The sequence below is a fragment of the Triturus cristatus genome, chromosome 3_2, assembly GCF_964204655.1.
Source record: "Triturus cristatus chromosome 3_2, aTriCri1.1, whole genome shotgun sequence".
Classification (NCBI taxonomy): Eukaryota; Metazoa; Chordata; class Amphibia; order Caudata; family Salamandridae; genus Triturus; species Triturus cristatus.
In genome coordinates this window covers 200,068,676-200,091,187 of record NC_140584.1, presented here as the reverse complement: position 1 = coordinate 200,091,187, position 22,512 = coordinate 200,068,676, and the positions used below count along the sequence as shown (strand labels likewise).

Below are 22,512 nucleotides of genomic sequence, written 5' to 3'. Positions count from 1 at the left end.
CAAAAGTTGGGTGATATTACAGGAGAACCTCTGTTGCCTGACCTCTTGCTAGCTCTCCTTGGCTATACTAAACACATACGAAAAGACATACAACGATTGGTTGATATGGACTAGCTGATAGCTAAGCGTGAAGCTACTAGGCCCGTAAACACGTACGAAAAGACATACAACGATTGGTTGATATGGGCTAGCTGATAGCTAAGCGTGAAGATACTAGGCCCGAGGGCCACCTCCCACCATAGTACAGTGGTCTAGAGATATTCTGTACTGCAACACACAATCTGAATTATACAGCGAGCTGCTTCCCCCTCAGAGCCGCCCTAAAAACATTTGGAGCCTGTATCAGAGTTACCTTGCTGGCAAAGATTGAATATTTTCTGAAACTCAGCTTTCTCATTGTTGTGGGGGGTGCACTGAGAGGGATGCCGGGGCATTGGGGGCACCACATCCCAGTTTTCACTCTGGGCTCTTGCAGGGTAAGAGAGACTTACGTGCTGTCTTGGAAGCACTGTTTCTATGCTGTTCCCATGAGATACCTTGCATTGGTGAATAAAGTTTGTCTATAACTGGTTATATAATGTTCTGCTGGATTAGCATATTGCTCCCCTGAATGTATAACCCTTCGGATCCGTATACTGATTTCTGATATGTTACCTGGACAACATGTATGTACACTGTGACTGTATTTCTTGTTTTTTCCAATTACATTTTTGTTTGGTATGTATTGTCTTTTTTTTTCAAATTCAGTAAATACATTTTTTTTAAAGTTGACAATCTTTCTTGGGGCTAGTGGGCACTTAACATACAGAATATCTATAGTAAGTCAACCGTTACAGTGAATATTTTAGCAATGCACAAAGCAGCCTAGGTAACATGACTGAACAGTCTGATTAAGGAAAAAGCAAGGGAATAAAAAAGCATGTCAACAGTAGATCTAACACAGAAAAAACAAAGGGCCAGTTAGATTTGCTTCACTGTTAAACTTAAGATGTCAAATATGTGCAGATATTCATCAGAAATTACTAGCACCATAATTTGTAAATGTATATCCATCTTTTAGAAGTGTCTAATCTACCATCTATTTTCTATGAACAAGCAAGCATGCTTTAATGCATTGGGAGATTTGCCATCACAACTAAACGTTCAAGTTTGGGAGACTACAAATGGAAGGCCCAAAGTTGATTCATAGAGTAACTTATAACAGGCATTAGTCAGAAACTGTCCAGCAAAGGATCAAAATATTAAGAAAGATAATACAACTCTGATAAAAAGAAAACCCACTAAAAGAAAATCTGATCAACAGCCTGAATGAAAAGCCGAGATCGCATAAAATGTAGTGTGCAACTGTGAGGCAAGTTCCATGTCTTAGCAGTCAGCAGAAAACAGGCAACTTCTTGATGGTGAGTGAGGCTGGTAGGTGTTGTACCTATTTTATGTATGTTTGACGAGAGTGGATGTGTGCAAGTTGTGTGATTTGTGCATGATTGTACCGAATGTGTGAAACTTGCACCTGGATATGCTGTGTGTTCACAGAAACTGAGCTCCTATAGATTGCTTGACAACAGCGCTGCAGCCGGAAGTAGGACCTTTAAGAGTAACTAACCCTACCCAATACACTTCACCATTTCATTTTTCTGCTTAACAAAATGTTGGTGCGGACACAAAGTACTTAGGTTAGTGGTGTAGCTATTAATGGCGCTTTGTGGATGTAGTGGCACTGGGTAAGGAGGCTCGAGGGACGGGAAACAGCCTTAACCATGCAGCGTGAACTACGAGGGGCTGAACAGCGCAGGCGGTACCATGCACGTCTAAACCACGAATATGCCTTAACTACGCATATGCATGGTTAAGGCATATACACGGTCTAGTTGCTGCTGCTGCCAGGCGTAAGAGTAGGAAGAGGAAGGATCAGGATGAGGCGGAGAGGTAAGTTGGGTTTTGAGGGGGTGGGAGCTAGTTTGTAGGAGTTGTGGAGTAGTTTTCAGGACTGGGAGGGGGTGAGGCTAGTTTACAGGGACAACGCGGGGGGGGGGGGGGTTCGGGAGTTTTAGGGCTCAGGGTAGGGGACGGAGGTGGGGATAGATTATATGAGTTGGTGTAGTTTCGGGGATGGCGAGGTTGGGGTAGTTTTTAGGGGTGCGGGGTCGGGAGTTTTTGGGCTCAGGGCAGGGGACAGTAAAGGGACAGTTTTAAGGCTGAGGGGGCAGTTGGGCTGGGGCGGGTGTAGGTGGGGTTAGGTTTTAAGGTGTGGGGCTTGTTTTAGGACTCAGGGAGAGGGCTGGGGTCGGAGTAGTTTGTATGGGGCTAAGTTGTAGGGCTCAGGGCAGGGGACAGGATCAGGGCAGCTTTCAGGTGGAGGGATAGTTGGGAGTTTTAGTGTTCAGGGCAGGGAACAGAGGTGGTGGTAGATTATTTGGGTTGGGGGTAGTTTTGGTGGTTGGGGGTCAGGTAATTTTCAGGGCTGGGGGTGTCAGGAGTTTTAGGGCTTGGGGCAGGGGACAAGAAAGGGGCAGTTTTAAGGCTAAGGGGGCAGCGGGGGTAGGTAGGGTTAGGTTTTAGGGGTGGGGGCTTATTTTAGGGCTCAGGGAAGGGGCTGGGTCAGAGTAGTTTTAAGGGGGCTGAGTTGAAGAACTCAGGGTAGGGGCCAGGATAGGGGCAGTTTTCAGGTCGAGGGGGAAGACGGCCTGGGGTAGGGGGGTAGGGATTTTAGGTTCTGGGTGTTTTTAGGGTTTAGGGCAGAGGGGCAGGAGTGTGATCTTTACCACACATGCCCATTTACCAAACGTGTCTTTGCCACGAAATTGCGTGGTAAAGGCAAGCGTGGCGAAGACGCGGTTGGGGTTTAGACCGTGTGGTTAAGACATGCGTTGTTGAGGCATGCGTTTTTCCATCACACAACCTCGAGGGACCCACTGTATTTTATTACCCAACCAAAGCTTAGGGACATATATCTTGCTTGCACTAGGGCCTATGGAACCCTTGCTACGCCATGGTATGGCTTTTTATCAATAGGACCATGGACTATGTATCAGTTTATAAGCGTGCTTTCGGACACCTTCACTAGGGAGGCAAACAGATATTGATGATTTTTCCGAAGTAATACCATTATTTTCGCATATGCTCCAGTAATTCGACCATCAAAAACTTACCCAGTATCTTCCATTAATGCCAATGTAATCCGAGAGAACACTCTGTTCTGTGTATGAGAGCCAGTCATAGCTTCATTCTGTAAAAGACGACAAAATAAGGCACTTTAAGAGACTAATGAAAAAGTAGTAATGACCCATGGATAGGAGTGAGTACAAATAATGCAGTTGTTTGCTGTAAACCCCCACCTGCTGCCACAGTGTGCAGCACTTGATAGGTAAAGTAGTTATGTGTTTTTGGCCTGACTGCCTGTCCGGCTATTGATTTCGCTCCTATTTGACAGCATAAAACGGAGAGGTCTTCACCATTAGGTTCTTCGGGCTGTGGGAGAGTAGTGCAGCAAGAGTATAACCCACTGACCCACGGAATGGTTGAATCTGTGCAACAAAAGCTAGAAGAGCTGTTTGGACACTCAGGACCTTGTTCTGTCTGGTGTTTAGGAGTCAGCAGGACAGTGTGTAGCTGGGCTGGACTTACTAAGTTATTGAGAGAGGAACAGGAGGAGAGAATACCAACGATGCTTATTAACTGAATTTGTTGGGACACTGGCATACACCAAGAGGCCTTTGTGCGGATTTAAGTATCCGCTTCTACCGCTGAAAAGATTTTACATTTAAAACTACGATGGCATGTCAAGTCACGAAGAGAAATGTTTAAATTAAGTTTGCTCAGTATATGTCCTTCAACTTGACAAGAACTGAAATATACCACCATAAACAAGCCTGTAGCCAGAAATATTTAAGGGCCATAGCAATGACAACATTAAGTCAAATGATTATCGTCAGAAGCATGAAAGACTATTGGATTTGTTGAGGTTGCAGCAGTCTCGAGGCGCCTCAACAAATATCTGTTTAAAGGAAGGGAAACATGCATAAGACTGGCTGCATTAGGGCAATGGCCAGCTAACAAAGTATGAATGATTAAAAAGCTGAGGTACATTCTCTACCATTGTGTATGTCCTCAGTTATAATGCACAGCAAAGAAGAATCCACAGATTGAACTTCTCTACTTAACACATGGAGACTTAGATAAATTGCAGACACTGGGAGAGATAGAAATATGTGAGAGACACAAAAGTCAGGAAGACAGAAAGAGACATAGAAAGAGGCCGAGAGACAGGTATAGCCAGAGAAAGAGGGCAAGAGACAGAGACAGAGAAAGGCAGGCAGAGATACATTGAGAACAAGCATTGGCAATGCAATAGGTCTCGCATTTACGCAAGTTTATGCTATTGGCATTATAAATGGCAATGCCTTTTTTTTATGTTTAAAAAATAAAACAATAATAGGCATTATCATTTACAATGCCAATAGCTTAAGCACGCGTAAATGTGAGATTTATTGCATTGCAAATGCTGGTTTTAAATCTTCCAAGAGAATGTGTAAAAAGTTGGCTGCATTTCTGAGGATGTTTGCTGTCATGATGAACTTATCCCTACATCCACCTTGATTGTTGGTGGTACTCTGTTGTAGAACTTTGAGCAGAGAGACATCATTAACTGCCTGTCATCCGGATTCTAGGTGATACCTGGACGGACAACCAGCTGTCTCTCAAAGGAGGGATCTGATAGAGCTCAGGATCTTTAAGCAATACACCTGTCCTTCTTTTGGTGTCCTTTACAGTGGAAGCATTCAGCGATGGCTTCTTGGTAATTCCTCTGCAAACTTTCCCTTTATTTTGCTTAAGCTTTGTGGTTGGGATTGTTTATTCAGAGTCCCTCCCACCCCTACACTTCCATTTGGCAGCAGTGAACCATAATTTTTAACTTGGAGCTCGATGTACTTGAATATACGCCCAGATACAATAAGGTCTAATTGAGAGGGCAAATAGTGTTCGAATAGAAGCCCGGATCTGCTCCGATTTTTTTTATTAAAAGCCAGTTTTCATAGATCAGAAATTGCTCTAATCTGCACAGGATTTCAATTAAAAGTGTTTCTTTTTTGTTTTTTTGTCAGGGTGCCCAATTTGAAGGGACTCTTCGTGCCCATGTGTGTTTCCAGGGGCCTCTCGTGACCTCTCCCTCCATTTTCCTCTCCTGCTCATCCTTCACTCTCAGTGAGCTCCTATCAGGCAAATTTACTCCCCCATCCCACACACCTTCCCTAATCTGTGCTTGCTCCAGTCCTGCCCTCCATCCGCCATTGTCTGTACGCTTGCCCCACCTTTTCTTGTGTGTGCGCTTGTTCCAGCCTCTATCTCCTGTTTTCTTTTATCGCCTCCTGCCTCCTTATCACCTGCCCGCCCTTCCTCCGTGTTGCTTCGTCCCCCAATCTATTGCATATTTGGTTTTTTTCTTCAAACGGGGAGTGGGTCGGGTGACGAGGCAAAGTGGAGAAAGGAAACGCGAGAGAAAAAGTGTTTAGCTGGGGAGAGAGGACAGGAGAATTGGATCATATGACTAAAAATAATAATCAAAAATAGCGTTCTACAGAATTTTTTTGAATTGGTTTCATATCAACACAGTAAAAAAATAAACTAATTAAAATGAGTCTAATACACCACTGCATCATTGTCTTTCCAGTGCACTCTGTTAGAGCACCAGAAGGGAAGGGAACTTGCCCTGTTTTATGCATTTTAAACTCTAACTGCAGAGCCTCGGAAGTGCATTTGCAGTTGCGCTTTAGGCGCAGTGGGGGTTCTGCGTATGTACTTGTCCTGTTGGAGCACTGGGGCTTCTACGTGTGTATGTCACGTGGTTCTGTGTACGTTTGAACTATTAGCAGTGGACATTCTGCCTTTGTGCATGTGGTGTTTGTGCACGCTTATTTACATTGTTAGGGCTGCGGTGGTTCTGCACTTGATTTAACTGTTAGCAGTTGTGATTCTGCGTGTGCCCTTGCGGTCTGGGGATTGTGGTGAGTTTGCATTTGAGTTACTTAATGCAGCGAACCCTCTTCGGGTTGAAAATGGTGAAACTCCTCATATAAGCCTACCATTGGGTTTAACGATTGACACCAAGCTCCCGTGGGCTTGAGCCGGCCAGCAGGAACTCACTGCCTCTATACCGCAGACAATAAAAACCAGGCTCATTTTAGCAGTATCATGACGACTGTGCGGACACAAACTCTAATACAGCTGAAGGACTGAGAGGCAGAGGAGGGCCTCAATAGTGGCAAACATCTGTCTGACTGTCTGCCTGCCTGCCTGCTATCCTGCCCCTACGACCCGTACAAAAAGAAGACCCGTCTTAAGAGTTCACGCTATATAAATCTGCAACAAAAATAAACATGACAAAAACAACAAGCTGTCGCCATTGCACAAAGGCTGACGCTATTTTATATTTGCATCGCGATTTCACTTTAAGTGAAAGCGCGATGCAAAAATAAACACGCGGCCGTCCTTGCCCAAGGTGAATGAAAAAACATAGTGCCTACCGACTAATTAAAGGAGACCGTATCACGCCGCTAGTAAAGGATCCAGTCCAGGTGGGCAGGGCCAAAAGGAGACAGGGCGGTAACAAGGAGGGACTAAAAAACCTCCTTTACAATAGAAAGCCAGCGTTTAGCCTGAACTATGACGCAAGCCAATGGGAAGAAGGGGCAGGGCTTCAAGTCCCCTTCTGAAAGTGTATCGATGACAATAAGCCTTGCATAGTGTCTACTGACAAATTAAAGGAGACAATATCACGCCGCAAGTAGAGGATCCAGTCTGGGTGGGCGGAGCCAAAAGGAGACAGGGCGGTAACAAGGAGGGACTAAAAAGCCTCCTTTACAATAGAAAGCCAGCGTTTAGCCTGAACTATGACGCAAGCCAATGGGAAGAAGGGGCAGGGCTTCAAGTCCCCTTCTGAAAGTGTATCAATGACAATGAGCCTCGCAGAGCGAGGAGCGCCTACGCGCTCCAGCACTAGATCTGTGAGACCTAAAAAAACAGCATAGGCAGGGAAAGATGGAACAGTGAGACATGAATAGGCAGAAAGTAAGAGAGGAAGAGGCAGAAAGTGAGAGCGGCAGAGACAGAAAAACAGATATGGACAAAGGAAGTCAGGGAGAGAAGGCAGGACCCTGGGAGACAGAAACAGGGAGAGACATCTGTTTCTGTTTCTATTTCTACCTTGCTATTCAAATATCCATAATCTATCTACATAACTGTCTATTTCTGTCCTACCAGTTTCTATCAATCTTAATTCTTGTATGTATGTATGTCTATCTGCCCATCTATCCATCACGATCTGCTTATCTCGATGTAATAGTCTGTTTACCTCTATCTTGTCCTATCTATTTATCTTACATAGAACATATCCCATATTTCACAGTTTCTTGTGAAATATGAATTACAACATTATGATGAAAGCCCCTCAAACCACTCTGCACAACTTTGCCATTGTCAGGGCCAGTAAAGTTATGCAGCAATGTTAACAAAATGATGCAGAAAAAAGCAAATTACGCAGCACATTCTCTGGTGGTAATATTTTCACCCCTTTGAGCTAGAAATATTTATGTGAAATCAGCAGATTATGTGGTATATGGTAAATCCACATTTATGTGGGAAATGCTGTAGCCACAGAATCACATAAATCCAAGAGATCCTTCCCCTTGTCCATCGTTTACTAAGATTTCTTTCAAGATAAGTAAACCTAAACATTCGAATTCCATTTAGTGCCTCTTAAATAAAAACGCTTCTTAAGCAATTTAAACCAAATACACCTGTAATATCTAAATAAAATACTTTATTGGGTACATGTGTTATGTGGGCTTTTATTACCATTCCAGCATTCTTGAATGGAAACATCTATGATGTCACTAGAACCCCTCAAAGACAATTTTGGGTCAAATTACACTAATACTCGCTCCGTGTTTAGCACAGTGTGGTCATCAACTATGTTATGTCAGACGTCACATTGATGTTATAAATGAGGTTATAGAAAAAGTCATGAGTGATGCAATATGTGCGGTCAGAAGTAGTGCATGGTGATTGAGCGAGTTATAGTTATTTCAGTTAGCTATAACTGGCGAATTTCTGTGAGTTTTTAAAGTTTAAAATGTTACGTTTTAACTGACACTTTCGATGAACTATATCACTTTAACCTGTGCTCTTCCAGTGAATTTATGTGTTTTTCTGAATGTAAAGTAAGATATTACTACCATACGTAGGTATGACTTCACTTTAAGCTTTGATTTTTCAGTTAATTTCTGAGATAAAAAACAGAAGTAACAATATAAAATAAAAGGGGGTCATTTTAAGTAAGGCAGACCCACTGGCTTTGTCAAAATGTCAGAACACCAAAATATAAAAGGCAAGCCTATTGGTTTTATCCAGGGGTCTGCACATCAACATATAAAAAGCAGACCTTTTTGCTTTGTCAAAACGTCACCACAATCATTGATCAACTACCACAATCCAATACAGGTCTTAAAATGCACAATGTTTAATAGTAATCATTTTTGTAAAAAGATTTGAACACTTAGGGGTCTATTATGTGGCCATCGCCCCGGGAAATGGGACTGCGCACTAAGGGTGCAGCGGTCCCGCATGGACAATTAGGATGGCCTGCCACACTGGCGGGCGCATCCCACATTTTTTGTATTGCGGCGGGCGGTGCTGTCAGCAGCACCCGCTGCAATACATAAAAGGCAGGTGCGCATTTGCATGAACAACGTGGCAGGCACCGCGCGGTGCCTGCCACGTCATCCATGAAAATGCAGGGGGGTACCTTAGGTACCCCTCATGTGCCCTCCCCACCCTCCCAACATCCTGGGGGCCCGCAACGGGCCCCCAACTCAGGAAACTGTATGCCTTTCTGTGGCGGCAACGCCGCCACGGAAAAGCTGCTTCCCGCTGCCTTCCTAATATAGATGGCGGTGTCTAGCAGACACCGCCACCATATCAGGCCCCTTTTCCGCCCGGTCATCTCTGTGACCGGCGGAAAACCGGCGGACGGTCTTTTTGTCCGCCGGGGTCCCCCCTGCCATACTAATATGGCAGGGGGGAAATAGGTGTCGGGCGGGGTATGATGTAGGGCAGATCGCCCGCATGGTGGTGGCGATCCGGCCAACATCATAATAGACCTCTTAATAATTTTCATTTAAAACTAATAAACGTTTGACAATTTCTTGAACATTCTTCAGGCCACAAAATAGAGCCATAAAACCAACCACAAGGAGACCTGCCAAGCTGGCACCTGTCTGGCCAACAGAGTCTATGACGGCACGATTATGTTCTGTGCCTGCTCCATGAGCACAGGGAATACATGTGCGGTGTGCCCCCTCTCCTCTAGTGAAGGGAGCGGGAGGACACACCACAATGTGGAGGGGGTGCACAGCAGCACTCTTTTTCCCACATTTAAGTGCTTTGGGGACCTGAGACCATTTCATTTATGCAACGACCCCCAGGGACATGGGAGCCCTTGTGGGCAAAAAGCACTTTGGGGAGGGTGTTTCACGTCATCCCCTCTCCAACTGATTTGGAGAAAAAAAAATCATCAATCACCCCTGGAGGTTTTTTTTTTTAATTGAAAATGGTTATCCTGTCTAGACTGCGGCTGGTGCAGTTTAAACTATTGCATAGATCCTACTACACACTGGTTACCCTATACAAGATGGGAAGGATTTCTGACCCATTTTGCCTGCGCCTTTGTGATGCCATAGGTACATTTTATCACACCTTATGGGACTACACAAAGATAGTACCATACTGGGAGGCAGTGGTGGGGACAATCACGGAGGTCACAGAGAAACATGTTTCGCTTGAGCCTAAATGTTGCCTGCTTAATGTCTGGGGTCCAACAGACCTTAACCACGCCGAACGCCAGTGGGCGACTACGGGCATGATAATAGCTAAACGAAACATAGCGCAACAATGGGGAGTGGGGACTATCCCGACGCTACGGAACTGGTGTAATGACATGGACATGATCATGGTAACGGAGAAGGCCACATTTACCAATAGGAAATGTCCAAAAAAATGGGAAAGAGTGTGGGGTAAATGGAACATATATCGGGGAAACATCTGCACCCCTCCAGTGGAGGGCAGCGACTCGGACGAAGACGTGTGATAGTAGTGGAGGCTTGTGTGCGCAAAAGTGAAAACTTGTATTAATTGACTGTAACGCTGTAACATCAAGCAGTGAAAATGTAAGTACAGATCAATGTTATTCAACAAAATGTTTTAATAAAAATATATTAAAAAAAAAAAATGGTTATCCTGCCCTTTTTCCTTTCTCCAAAAGATTGTTCCAGCAATACTGCAAATAATATTTTTGGGAGTTACGTCACAATAGGCAGTCCCCCCATAAGGCCTACAGGTCCAGTGTATCCCTACGACACAGGCACTGAATCCAAGAGGCCTAAAATGGCTCTCAAATATATTTGCAGACAATCAAATCATATCTTTTCAATTAGCCGGACTAGCCGAACAAACTCGGCCTAAAAAGCTATACATTTTCAACCTAAATGTCTCAAAAAGTACTTAATGAGTTTATACGAAGTCACAAAAAGCAAGCTTCTCGGGTAAAGATCTAGCTTTCTGCCAGATTTGGTTTAATTCCTTTGAGCCATTTTGCCCAATTTTGGATATCACCTCTAGTGTTTTGTCTAGAGGTCATCCGAAGTATTGTTTTAAGGGTCTCAGATGGTGCCTGGAGCGATCAATGGAGGGGTAGTCAATATAAATTACTGGAAATTGATTAAAAATGGTTAATGGATGTGAAATGCATGGATGCTTAATGGTGGGGCGGGGTGACTGGATAGACTGTAGACAACCACCTGAATGGATGACGACCCACCAGGGACAGAGCATTTTGTCTCGTACTTCTGTCAGCAGGAGGCTCCCTCTGCTGGGACTTTGTGGATACCGGTATGCTTTAGCATTTCTATTTGCCTACAGTCTCTCCTAGCTCTCTGAAGCTTCAAGATGGCACGTTAAAGTTATGGAAAACAAACAGTCAAAAGGAAATATTTGCACCCTGTGAAAGATCAGACACCATTTAAAGTAGACCTCACAGTACACCTTGACATATCGAGAGGCCATTTAAGGTAATAGATGTCGCAGATTCTCTGGAGTAGGCACCCTTTTCTCACATCCGTTACAGCATCCTGATATTTTTCACTAAATTAAATACTTGTTGCAGAATTTTGAGGTTGAGTGAGCACAAGCATGACGTGTAAAATGTTACTTATTTTCACACCTTCATTGGACCTGATCTCATACTCAGCATGATAAGAAGGCATGCATCGCTGTACCACAGCCCTGCCAAGTTTCCAAAGTCTGTGCATGACTAGCTGCTCCAGTACATGTATCTACTTTGCGTTGTTGATCTTCTAGTCTTTCTTATATCATGACAAAAGCAGGACTACAAGCACCAGAACGAAAAGAAAAAAACTTGTCTGAAGCAGATAGCCATGCATTGTCCTGGGAAGTCTAGCAGCTATGCTACCAGCAGAGCTTTTCTCACCAGTGCTGCAAGAGAGGGGTAAGGGCCAACCTTGTCAACCATTTTTGTCTTATGCCTTTATACATAATCCCACTCCAACAATATATTTGTTTCAGGCCATGCTTTCCAAGATTTCTGGTATAAATGGCTGAATGTGAACAGGCAGCAAGTCCGATCAGATAGGATACCATCACAGGCATAGCAGATCTCCATGGCTGAACTTCACTTACAGCCCAGTAGTCTGTGCCAAATGAGGAAGTGCTATGTAAGTGAGTCATGTTATTGTATAACTATTCTAACACTTAATTCCTGTCCTGGTTTTTGAAAACCTGTTCACCCTACAATTAGCAGAAATAAAAAGTTGTTTTTAATTCAATGCTAAATCCCACGGAGAGGATTACCTGTAATCCTAATTTTCTTCCAGGGGTATCCTCATCAAAGTCATAAGCACTGAATAGTCCCACCCACAGGTGGGAACCCAGAAGAACTTACAAAATACATGTACGTATACATATCAATCTAAAAAACTATTTACACTCTTCAATCTAAAAAATGAATTCTATGTCAGGACTGGAGGCGAGGATTATGCCTTCTTTCTCCACTTTATTCTCATCAGCAGCACAGAAAGAACAACAAAGACTACGTTTCCCATGAGACATCGGGAAAAAACAGTAGTCAACAACAACGTGGTAACAACCAATCAAAACGATTAAGAGTGTCCAATCAGAGCTTCTCCTGTAGATATAGTCCCTTGTTAGTGTCCAGATCTCCTCTTTCTTCGCTGCTGCGCAGCCAGTTAAGTCCCTCAGGGTTATGCTGTTTGGGGGGCTTGTGAAAAACTTCTTACTTGTTATTCATTCTGGTTATTTCATACATGTATTTTCATACCTGTTGTTTCGCTCCAGTTGAGAGTGTATGGTTACGTTTATGATATTTTGCAGTAGACGCGTTTCTTCTTCATTGTGTTTTTCGCCGTTATGGTGTAAATGATTTTATTTTCCCCGTCGTTATGGTAGGGGGTGTGTTTTTGTGACGAATTTCGTCTCGTCTTGGGCCGCGGGAGTGAGAGTCGTCTCCCACTCCTACGCGGCTCCGCTGGCGCGCTCTGGTCCTCCCGCCGCCTGAGGGCGCGAGAGGCGGTGACTGAACGCGACGCGTCTCTGGTTTTCATGGTTTCCAGAGACGCGCGCGCGTTTAGGTGCCTCCGGAGCTCTGGGCTGAGAAGGAACGCCGACTGTGGTCTGTACCGGCCTCGCGAGCTTCAGTTTTCAGCTCGCGGGCCAATTACTTGCATTTGTGACGCTCGGTTCCCGCGTTTGCGTAAATAACGGGGAACACGAGTCTGGTATTTTGCACATTAGTGCTGACGCCTCCCAGGAGGTCTTGTACTCGCCGTTAGGCGTACCTTGGGGACGTTCCAGCCCAGTCTTCTGCACTACTCGATTTGATTTGCTTCTGCCAGCTTATGTCCCCTCAGGGCTAGTCACCCTGTATTAAAAAATATAGTGTGGTTCTACCACGTTTAAATCTGTCAACTGACACCCAGTTGTAATAATACTTCTGCGAGTGCAGCGCAAAAGTCTTTCGCCCTTTTCCCCATAATGGAGTTTTACGGGGATTACCAAGAGGAAGAGGAGGATCCTCTAGCAGATATGCCGTGGGGCGATGCCTTTTATGAGGCGGTTGACACCTCTATTTACAGGGCGGTGGACCAGGCCATATCTCCTTTGGAGGACAGGCTGACGCAAAAAATAGAACAAGCATTTTTGCGACTTGAGCGTCGATCGTCCCTGCCTTCTACTACCCAGGAACTCCAGGGGCCTCCCCCTCCCAAACGCCCCCGGGCCCCCGGGGTAGACGTGGACGCTTTTGAGCGCCTCAAGCGGGCCTTCATTGATAGCCAACCCTTGGGGGGTGCGGGCGATTCGCTAGCTCCTAACCTCGATCCCCCCCCTTCGCCCCCAGGTCCTTCTGGGGATCCCGATGCCAGCCCGTCCAGGTCGTGGCTCCCGACCCGGCCCTCACAGACCCCTTTGGGGCCCTCTAACTTACAACCTCCTCCTACTCCTTCTGACATGTTGGACCCTAATGATATTGTTCACCCTCGCTCTTCGGACTGGGTTCCAGCTGACAAGGTAGCGACTTACGTCGCGGAGCATATTAGGCGCCCACTTGAAAAGGAGGCCCGCAGTTGTCTTCGAGCGGAGTGTCCTCGCCCCTCGCTGGAGGGGAAGGTAGCCCTGACCCCGGACATTGATCCAAGGATGTTGACATTCCTCCAAAAATTTATTCGAGACCCTAAGAAGGGCATCGACAGGTCTTGGAGAGCATGCCAAGATAAGCTCTTGGACGTGTTGGGTCCCGCCACAAAAATCCTCGACATGGCGGAGGAAGTGAAAGCTTCGGGATCGATGATTTCCCCCGAAACCCTCTCGGGTTGGGCTCAGCGGGTGGTGGTCTTCTTAGGCAACGCCAACTGTGCCCTCTCTACCGAGCGGAGGAGGTCCCTTTTAATTAAGATTGACCCGAAACTTGGCGACTTAGCGGATTCGGAAGCAGGGGCAGTCGCCCAAGGAGGTCTCTTTGGTGAACCTTTCATTAAGGAATTAGGCAAGTTCGTGAATACCTTCACGTCACTGGACAGGGCGCAGTCCACTATTAAAAAAGTGTTCCCACGTGTTTTTCGCGGGGCCGGTCGAGGGAGGGGCCGCTCGACCGGTCGCCAAGGTCACCAAAACAACCAAAGAGGCTCCGGTCAGTATCAGGATCAGTCGAAGTTTGGAAACTTCTACCCCACGAGAGGACGCCGCGGCAAAGGCAGAGGTCACAGAGGAGGAACCTCCAATTCAAACTCCGGTGAGTGTTATCCCTTTTTCCCCTCAAAGAATAGGGGGGCGTCTGGCAAGTTGTTACGGGGCATGGTCACAGCTCACCCGCGATGCCTGGGTTCTTCAGACGATAAGGGGGTTTCACATAGAGTACTTCGGACAGCCTATGCAACGGGTTCCCCCTCGCCCTATTCAGTTTTCAGGTCACGATGCTCAGCTAGTAGACGAGGAGGTGGCTTCCTTGCTTCGCAAGGGGGCCATCTCGCCAGCGACGCGTCACCCGCGCGGTTTCATCAGCAACCTCTTTTTAGTGGACAAGTCGGATGGAGGCAAACGTCCAGTCATAAACCTCAGCGAGTTCAACGGGTGGTTAGTCTACCGCCATTTCAAGATGGAGGGTATTCATCTCCTGCGGGACGTTCTCCGTCCTCACGACTGGATGGTTCGTTTGGATTTGAAGGACGCCTACCTGGTAATTCCTATTTTTCGGCCTCACCGCCGTTTCCTTCAGTTCGAATGGCGTCACCGGATTTACGAGTTTTCGTCACTCCCTTTCGGGCTGTCTTCCGCTCCCTGGTGCTTCACAAAAGTGCTCAAACCAGTGGTGGAGTTCCTGAGAGCTCGCGGAGTCAGATTGATCGTCTATTTGGACGACCTACTCTTGATGGCTCCCTGTCCCATCCTTTTAGCCAATCAGTTACAGATGACAGTGTCCTTGCTGCAGGACCTCGGGTTCGTGATCAATGGGAAGAAATCCCTTCTCCATCCCGCTCAGTCGGTCACCTTTTTGGGGTTCGTCATCGACTCCGTGTCATCCACTCTCAGTCTGCCGTCCAGGAAACTTGCGAAGATCCGCCACGAGCTGCGTCGCGTTCTGGCTCGACAGCGCGTGTCCCTCCGCCAGCTGGCCCGGGTCGTGGGCCTGCTGTCGGCTTCTATTCAGGCGATATTTCCGGGCCCGCTCCACTACAGGGCCCTTCAACGCCTCAAGGCGTACTTTCTTCGGAGGGGGTTTCCATACTCCCACAAGGTTCGCCTGTCCGACGAGGCTCGGAACGAAATCCAGTGGTGGCTATCACACATGGAGGCATGGAATGGCAGGGCCATTTTCGGTTCAGTGCCGGATTTGGTCATCGAGTCCGACGCCAGCAAGCTGGGTTGGGACGCACGTTGCGGGGAGCTTTCCACAGGAGGCTTGTGGTCTCCCGCCGAACGCAAATTACATATAAACTGTCTCGAGCTTCTGGCCGGCTCGTTTGCAGTGAAATGTTGGACCAAGGACTCAGTGCAGTCTTGCGTCCTTTTGAAAATGGACAATGTGTCAGCGGTCCGTTATATCAATCATCTCGGGGGCACCAAGTCGAAAGCCCTCTCAGACTTGGCGGCGAGCTTCTGGCAGTATTGCCTAGACAGTCAAGTCTCGGTCACAGCGGAGTATCTACCGGGCCGGGACAATGTGGAGGCCGATTATCAATCTCGTCACTTCCGAGACTCCAGCCTCTGGAAGTTGGATCCCTCGGTATTTGCCTCCCTCAGCGATCTTTGGGGTCCGTTTACAGTGGATCTTTTTGCATCCCGCCTAGATCACCAGCTTCCGAAGTTTTTCAGCTGGAGGCCCGACCGCCGGGCAGCGGCCACGGATGCGTTTCTCCAGGACTGGAGTATGGATCACGGTTACGCGTTCCCTCCCTTTGCGATGATTACCCGGGTGACGGCTCAGGTTCGCAGACAGCAGGCGGACTTGGTTCTCATCACACCTCTGTGGAGGTCTCAAGTATGGTTTCCAGTTCTGCTGGAACTTTCCTGGGATTTTCCAATCCTACTCCCCCGGACCCCGGGTCTCCTCAAGGATCCGTACGGTGCTCCTCATCCTCTGATATTAACGAGCTCGTTGTGGCTCATGGCGTGGAGGATTTCAGGGGTAGATGGCAAGCCCCGGGACTAAGTCCAAATTGTATTTCCATTTTAAAGGAGAAAACATTTACTTGTATATAATTCACCATATGCTATAGATGAATATAGCACACTTTTCACAGCCACTCTTTAAAAGGATAAATAAATGAAGGACAGAATTAACCAATAGGCTGCAAGTAATACATTCAGCTCCTGTAACTGGCACTGTCCATTTAAGAACCTCATAGTACCCTCAGTATCCAATTATGCCCCACAGGTGACAGTAAGATCAGGGCTTTATGGGACAATATAGGATCTGGGTTAAATTTAATGAGCACTGTAGTATTTTTTGTCCAGGGAGGAGGAAGGATGTCTTAAGACTTTGATGAGGATACCCTTGGAAGAGAACTAGGATTACAAATAAGTAACTTTTCCTTCTCTTCCAGAGGATCCTCATCAATAGTCATAGCACTGAATAGAATAGCAAGCCCAAATCTCAGAGAGAGGACAAGAAATCGAGACAATCCCAATAATTCCCCAAAAAGATTCCTCAATGATGCCTGCCCTACTGGAGTATCTTCCCTGGAATCTGAATCTAGACAATAATGCCTAGTGCTCCAGGTTGCAGCTTCGCAAAATCCTATGAAGGGTTATCCCTAGGGGTAAAGAAGTAGCTCCTTTACCTCAATGAGAATGAGTGTTTGGCCTACCAGGTAAGGGTTTGGTCACCAACTGATATGCAAAAATGATACAAGAAATTATCTATCTTGATATTGATTGTTTTATAGAAGGCAAACCATTGTCATAATTCATGAAAAGCCAAACTGATTTTGTTATTGCTCTAGTTTTGTGCAAATAGAATTTCAGTACCCTTGATACATCAAGTGAATGGAGAGACCTCTTCGCCAGAGTTGAAGGATGTGGGAAAAAGTAGGCAAAGAAATAGTTTGATTAATGTGTAAATCAGAGACTACTCTCGGTTACTGTGCATGCTGAAGTAATTACGACTAAGAAAGGTGTTTTCCATGTAAGGTGTTGTAAGAAGCTTTGTGAATAGGTTTGAAAGGAGGCCTCATTAATCTATATAAAACAATGTTAAGCATGTTGGGGGAGAGGGCGTTCTAACTGGAGGGAAAACCTTCTTAAGACCCTCTAATAAATTCTTTACTACAGGAATTTTAAAAAATGAGGTTTGTGAGGAGGATTTTCTGTAGGCACTCATGGCTTTAATAGGGAAGAACTGTCAATAAGACTTTGCTCGATGAAGCACGGATGGCAACAATACTTCAATGTGATAATTACGTGATTCTATTCCATTTCAAAGCATAGGATTTTCTTGTAGAAGGATATGAGTCCATACAGCCTTGTAGTAGTTGTAGAAGGCCATATTGTAAGAGTTAAGGAGCCACGTGGTCAATTGCATGGATGGAAGAGTGGGATGCAGAATATGACCTACCAACCTGAAAAGGAGATCCTGCCTGCACAGCAACCTCTTGTGCGGACGCTCAGAAGGTCTGTTAACCTTCATTGTCAAGGCCATTCCAGCGCTATTAGTATCATTCTGGTCTTGGGCTTGTACAGCTTCATCAAGACTGCTGGAAGAAGAGGGATGGGTGGAAAAGCGTAGAGAAATGTCCTTGACTATTCGATCAAAAGGGCATAGTCGTGGCATTTTTTTGTTTTCTACATTTGCTAACAGGTCTATTGAAGGTAACCCCATTGCTGAACGATTTCCTCCAGTAGTTCGTTATTTGGAACCCAGTTGTGGTTGTCTTGAACAATACAACTGAGGAAATCTACTTCTGTATTTTGAGCACCTGAAAGGTGTATTACTGTAACTGTTAAGTTCCTCTCTATGAACCATTACCATATGGTCAGTGATTCGTAGGACAGAGATCTGGAATGTGTCCCTCCCTGTTTGTCCAGGTAATGCATCGTTGTTGTCTGTTGGAACGAACAGGGAGTTCGTATTTATCAAAGGAAGGAAGGACTTCAACTTCATTGCTAGGTGGAACACTCAGTTCTAGGAGACTAGTATGGTAAGGGGTTTCTTTGTCCAACTAAATTCCTTGAGTCTGTAAATGTTTTATGTGAGCACCTCATCCTTTGAGGGAAGCATCTGTAACAAGAGTTTGGGTTGAGAGATCCTGATGGAAGGGGATTCTCACTTTCAGATTTTTCGACTTGGTCCACAATGGGAGAGACTGGAGTGCGGACTGTTGTTAGGTTTGAAAGTCCCCTTCGCGCAATGCACTCGTTCCATGCTATATTAGGTTAGCAATGTGTGGCTAAATAGACGCCATTTGTATTCATGTTATGCAACCCACTGAGTTATCCCTATAGTGTGCAGGCTCCAGTTAGCATGTGTGACTCCATTTTGGATTTCGCAATCCTTATTAGACTGCTTTGGCTGTGCCCATACTAGGCCTCATTATTAGTATTGCTTGCCTCAGCATAACACTGCACTTCGTTATTATTTTCTCTCTGTGTCCAAGGCTGTTTCCGGACTCACTAATGAATAGGCTATTCTGCCTTCGCATACCTATCCGAGTGTGTAGTTCTGCTCCACCATTAGGAGACGCTGAGACTTTACACTGTAGCCTTGAATTGTAGATAACGTGTATCCATCCAGTAGATGGTAGCTCATCCTTCTGTGCCTCCTTTGTTCATGTTCGGCCTAGGCCGTCAACTTTCCATAGTGGGCGTGGTTGGAGGTTCTTGGGAAGGTTCATTACGTGTTGCAGATTGTTGGGGGGTCAGCCCCTCTGCAAACATCTTAGGGTGCGGGCCAGATTGGACTCCTGCAGAGCATTGCTAATAAATGTAAGTTTGTATTCTCTACTGTCTGACCGACTCTTCATTTCTAGAAAGGCATAGCAGGTGGCTGTGAGTAACCCGAGTGGCCCCTAAGGGCCACTTCCTTGAGTTGGCGCCTGAACAGGGACCCCGCAAGGTGATCCGACCCCCCCCCCAATCTAGTGGTCACAGGCTGTAGTTCTGAAAAGGCAAAACCTTGGAGTTGACCGTTTGGTCCGGAGAGTCGGCAGTGGAGAATAATTTGACTCTACCTGTTCGCACCAGGTGAGTAATTTGATTCTTGGTAAAATGGCGCCATTCTTGGGCTGTCTCCTGGTGCAGTCTCAGGACTGTCTGGGTACATTTTTCAGACTGCCTTGTTTGAACGGCACGAGTCCATGGGCTGTGTCTTGGTGCGGTCTCTGGACCGTCTCGGTTTGAACTTGGTGGGTTTTGTGGACCCTTACAAGACACAGAGTGTTCGTGAACAGTCTACCAGACCAACCGGAAATTTGGCCTGTACTCGAAAAGGTCTGGGGCTGCTCGTGAACAATCTGCCAGGCCAACTGTTGATTTGGTCAATGCAGTGAAAAGGTTTGGGGCTAGAGCCGGTCTTCTTGAACTTGGTACAGTCTCCGGACTGCAGTGGGCGTTTTTCAGACCGTTTTTGAGTTGGATCTCGAACAATTTTTCTCTTGTCTATTTCCTCTATTATTGTGTTTGTCTGCTTCATACTTATTCACTGGGGACAGCGTGTGTTTGTTGGTTTTGTTTTAAGATGCCTTGTTTCAGCAAATTAGGATGTTTTGGATGTTGATGTTGTTCTACTGATGCTCGGCTGGAAGAGAGCCAGCCTGCGCCTCCGAAGGGTACCCCACATTTCGAGGTATACGCCAAGCATGAAATTGGCCCTATTATGTTTAGCACATTGTGGAATAACTATACAAGGGACAATCCTGAGTTACGATGGCCACTTACTGGCTCGTTTGATGAACAGAAATGGAGTTTCCTGCAAGACAAACTGTTCGCTAAAAGGAGGAGGCAGTCGATGTTTGATTCTTTAACAGTATGGCAAAAGGAAGCAAGGCAATGACGTATGAGAGCGGAGAAAGAGTCCCGAAAGAGACAGACGCAAACTATTACTAAGAAAGCAGTAGCCTATGAGAGAGAAAAGATAGAGAAAGGCATAGAGTGCGCAGATAGAAAGTTTCGACTACAGACTAATAAATGTTGTGTTACTAGAGAGGACGGTGATGAGTCAGTTGAAGAGCTATTGGATTCTCACCCCCCACCACCTTATGCCTCTGACCGGATGTATCCGATAGTTCCGACATCCCGGTCTTTGGCCTCTAGTGCCGCCCTCTCTAGTGTTTGTTTCTAGTGCTACTGCTTGAGCCCTGGCCCCACTTGCTTCCCCTCTATTCCCGTCAGTCACAGGCGCGGGTGCCGTTACCTCTCCTGTCCTGTCCTGTCCATTGGCTCAGTCTCGACTGCTAAGTCTCCTTTCACCCCTACCACACTGTCTCCCTATATGATGGTACCTGTCGCTGTGTCTGCTCTGTCCCCCCTGGGTGCGGCACCCCAAACATTGTCGACTGTTTAAACGCCTGTGCGTGGGATGCATGAGGCGGTTTGGGCAGCAGCACGTGACCGCCTGGGAAAACTGTTGGTGCATTCTGCTGTGGGTGATGAGGAAAAACAAATGGTGGCAAATCAGGTGGCTCAGTGGGCCCGGAACCCGATCTATGGTGTGGAGGATGTGTGGAGTTTGATGAAAGATTATGATCCCTTCATACAGCAGCATGCCCTTAAACATATGTCGGCAACACTAATAGGGCTGTGGGATCAGTGTTTTCAGGGTGTTGCGCCGCAGATTATCTATGACATACGGGACAGGGTATATGTTACAGATATGGCTCCCAATTAGGTTTTTAGCAATATAACGACATTAGTGGGTTACCAAGGCAGATTGCTTCAAAACGTTCCGACCATAGGGAACCAAAATCCCATGAGGGAAGTCCATCCCATTTACCATCCTGAAATACCAGAACTGCGTGACTCCACGGATACTGTAATCAGACCGTGGGTCGACGCTTGGTTCGCGGAACAGTGGATTTACACTCCTTGGAAGAGGAGTGAGGTCCTCTCCTTAAAGAGCCAGTTACCAGACCCTCGGAAAAACCCGGCTGCATACTGTAAAGAATTGAAAGAGGCGGCCTCCTCCACAGTGATGACATTAGCGGATGTAGAGTTATTTTTCGAGCTGTGGTACTGGTAGATATATGGAGGCAGGTTCATGCGCAGGATCATGCACTGGAATTGGGTGGATCATGGGATGAGATCAAGGCATGGGATAAGGAGCGTAAGCCCGGCGACAAGCCGAAAGCGGAACTTTTAGCGTTGCCGGGGCGTATCATCACTTACATGCACTCCCTTATCACGCCGAAGCGAGTGGACTGGGATAAATTGACTGCGTGTCGTCAGAAGAAGGACGAGTGTGTGTCAGATTTCTTCACTAGATTTGAAGGGGTGTTTTTAGACTTTAGTGGTCATGACTTGTCACAGGAGGGTGGCGTTCGCTTATTTTTTAACAGATATGTCACTAATTTGCTACCCGATATTGCAACTAGGTTGCAGGCTTCAGAAAGTACTTGGACGACCTCCTCCCCATCGATAATATTAAGTATGGCACAGTACTATGAACATAGAGAGAACGAGGACATGGAAAGGGTAGAGAAAAAGTCAAAGGATATGAAGACGAGGGTGTTGATGCAGCAAGTTGCGAGGGGAAGTAGAAGAGGAAGAGGGTTGGGTTCAGCCCAACTGCTTCCCCGGTCTAACAGGGGTGGTGGTGCTTCGAGTGTGCCTCTTGGGCTCAATCAATGTGCGTACTGTAAGCAGGAGGGACATTGGCGGAACGAGTGTCCGGAATTGGCGCAAAAAGGTGGGGGGCCCGAGAGGTCAGGGTTTTAGAGGACGTGGACGAGGAGGAGGCCGAGAGGAGGTGCAGTCAGAGAATACATTGCACAATCGACAGAGCGGGAACTATTTTGACGACCCCCAAGGCAGACAGTACTATCATGACGACTATGACATGGATGAAGTGACGGGGTCGTGTCACAGCTAGGACAGCCATGGGCAGGGCAAGGGACCAGTTCCGGTACCTGTAGATCAATGTGGACCCTATGTCACTGCTGATTTACAAGGTACGACCGAGAAGTTCTTAGTTGATACAGGGGCCATGAATAGCTCTGTTTCCCGTTCACTGGTCCCGGGGGCAGCTCCGTCTGGCCAAAATAATGTTTTAGTGGGTTTCTCAGGCGTACCGGTTGTTAGCCCCATTTCCAAACCTCTTGCTTTTACCATTGGCCCTTTTACGGTTGACTCACCATTTCTGTTGACGTCAAATTGTGGGGAGAATTTGTTGGGATTGGACTTGTAAACAAGATTGCATGTGACGATTTTTTGCTCTCCAGG

At 46.4% G+C, this 22,512-nt stretch overlaps 1 protein-coding gene across 1 annotated transcript in view; it reads right to left on the bottom strand.

The window, feature by feature from the left end:
* Positions 1–22,512, bottom strand: part of LMLN (leishmanolysin like peptidase) — a 431,292-nt gene that overhangs the window by 132,726 nt on the left and 276,054 nt on the right. The window contains exon 11 of the mRNA XM_085647501.1: positions 3,150–3,226. Within this exon, the coding sequence (XP_085503627.1) occupies positions 3,150–3,226 (77 nt within the window). The remainder of the gene's footprint in view (positions 1–3,149; positions 3,227–22,512) is intronic.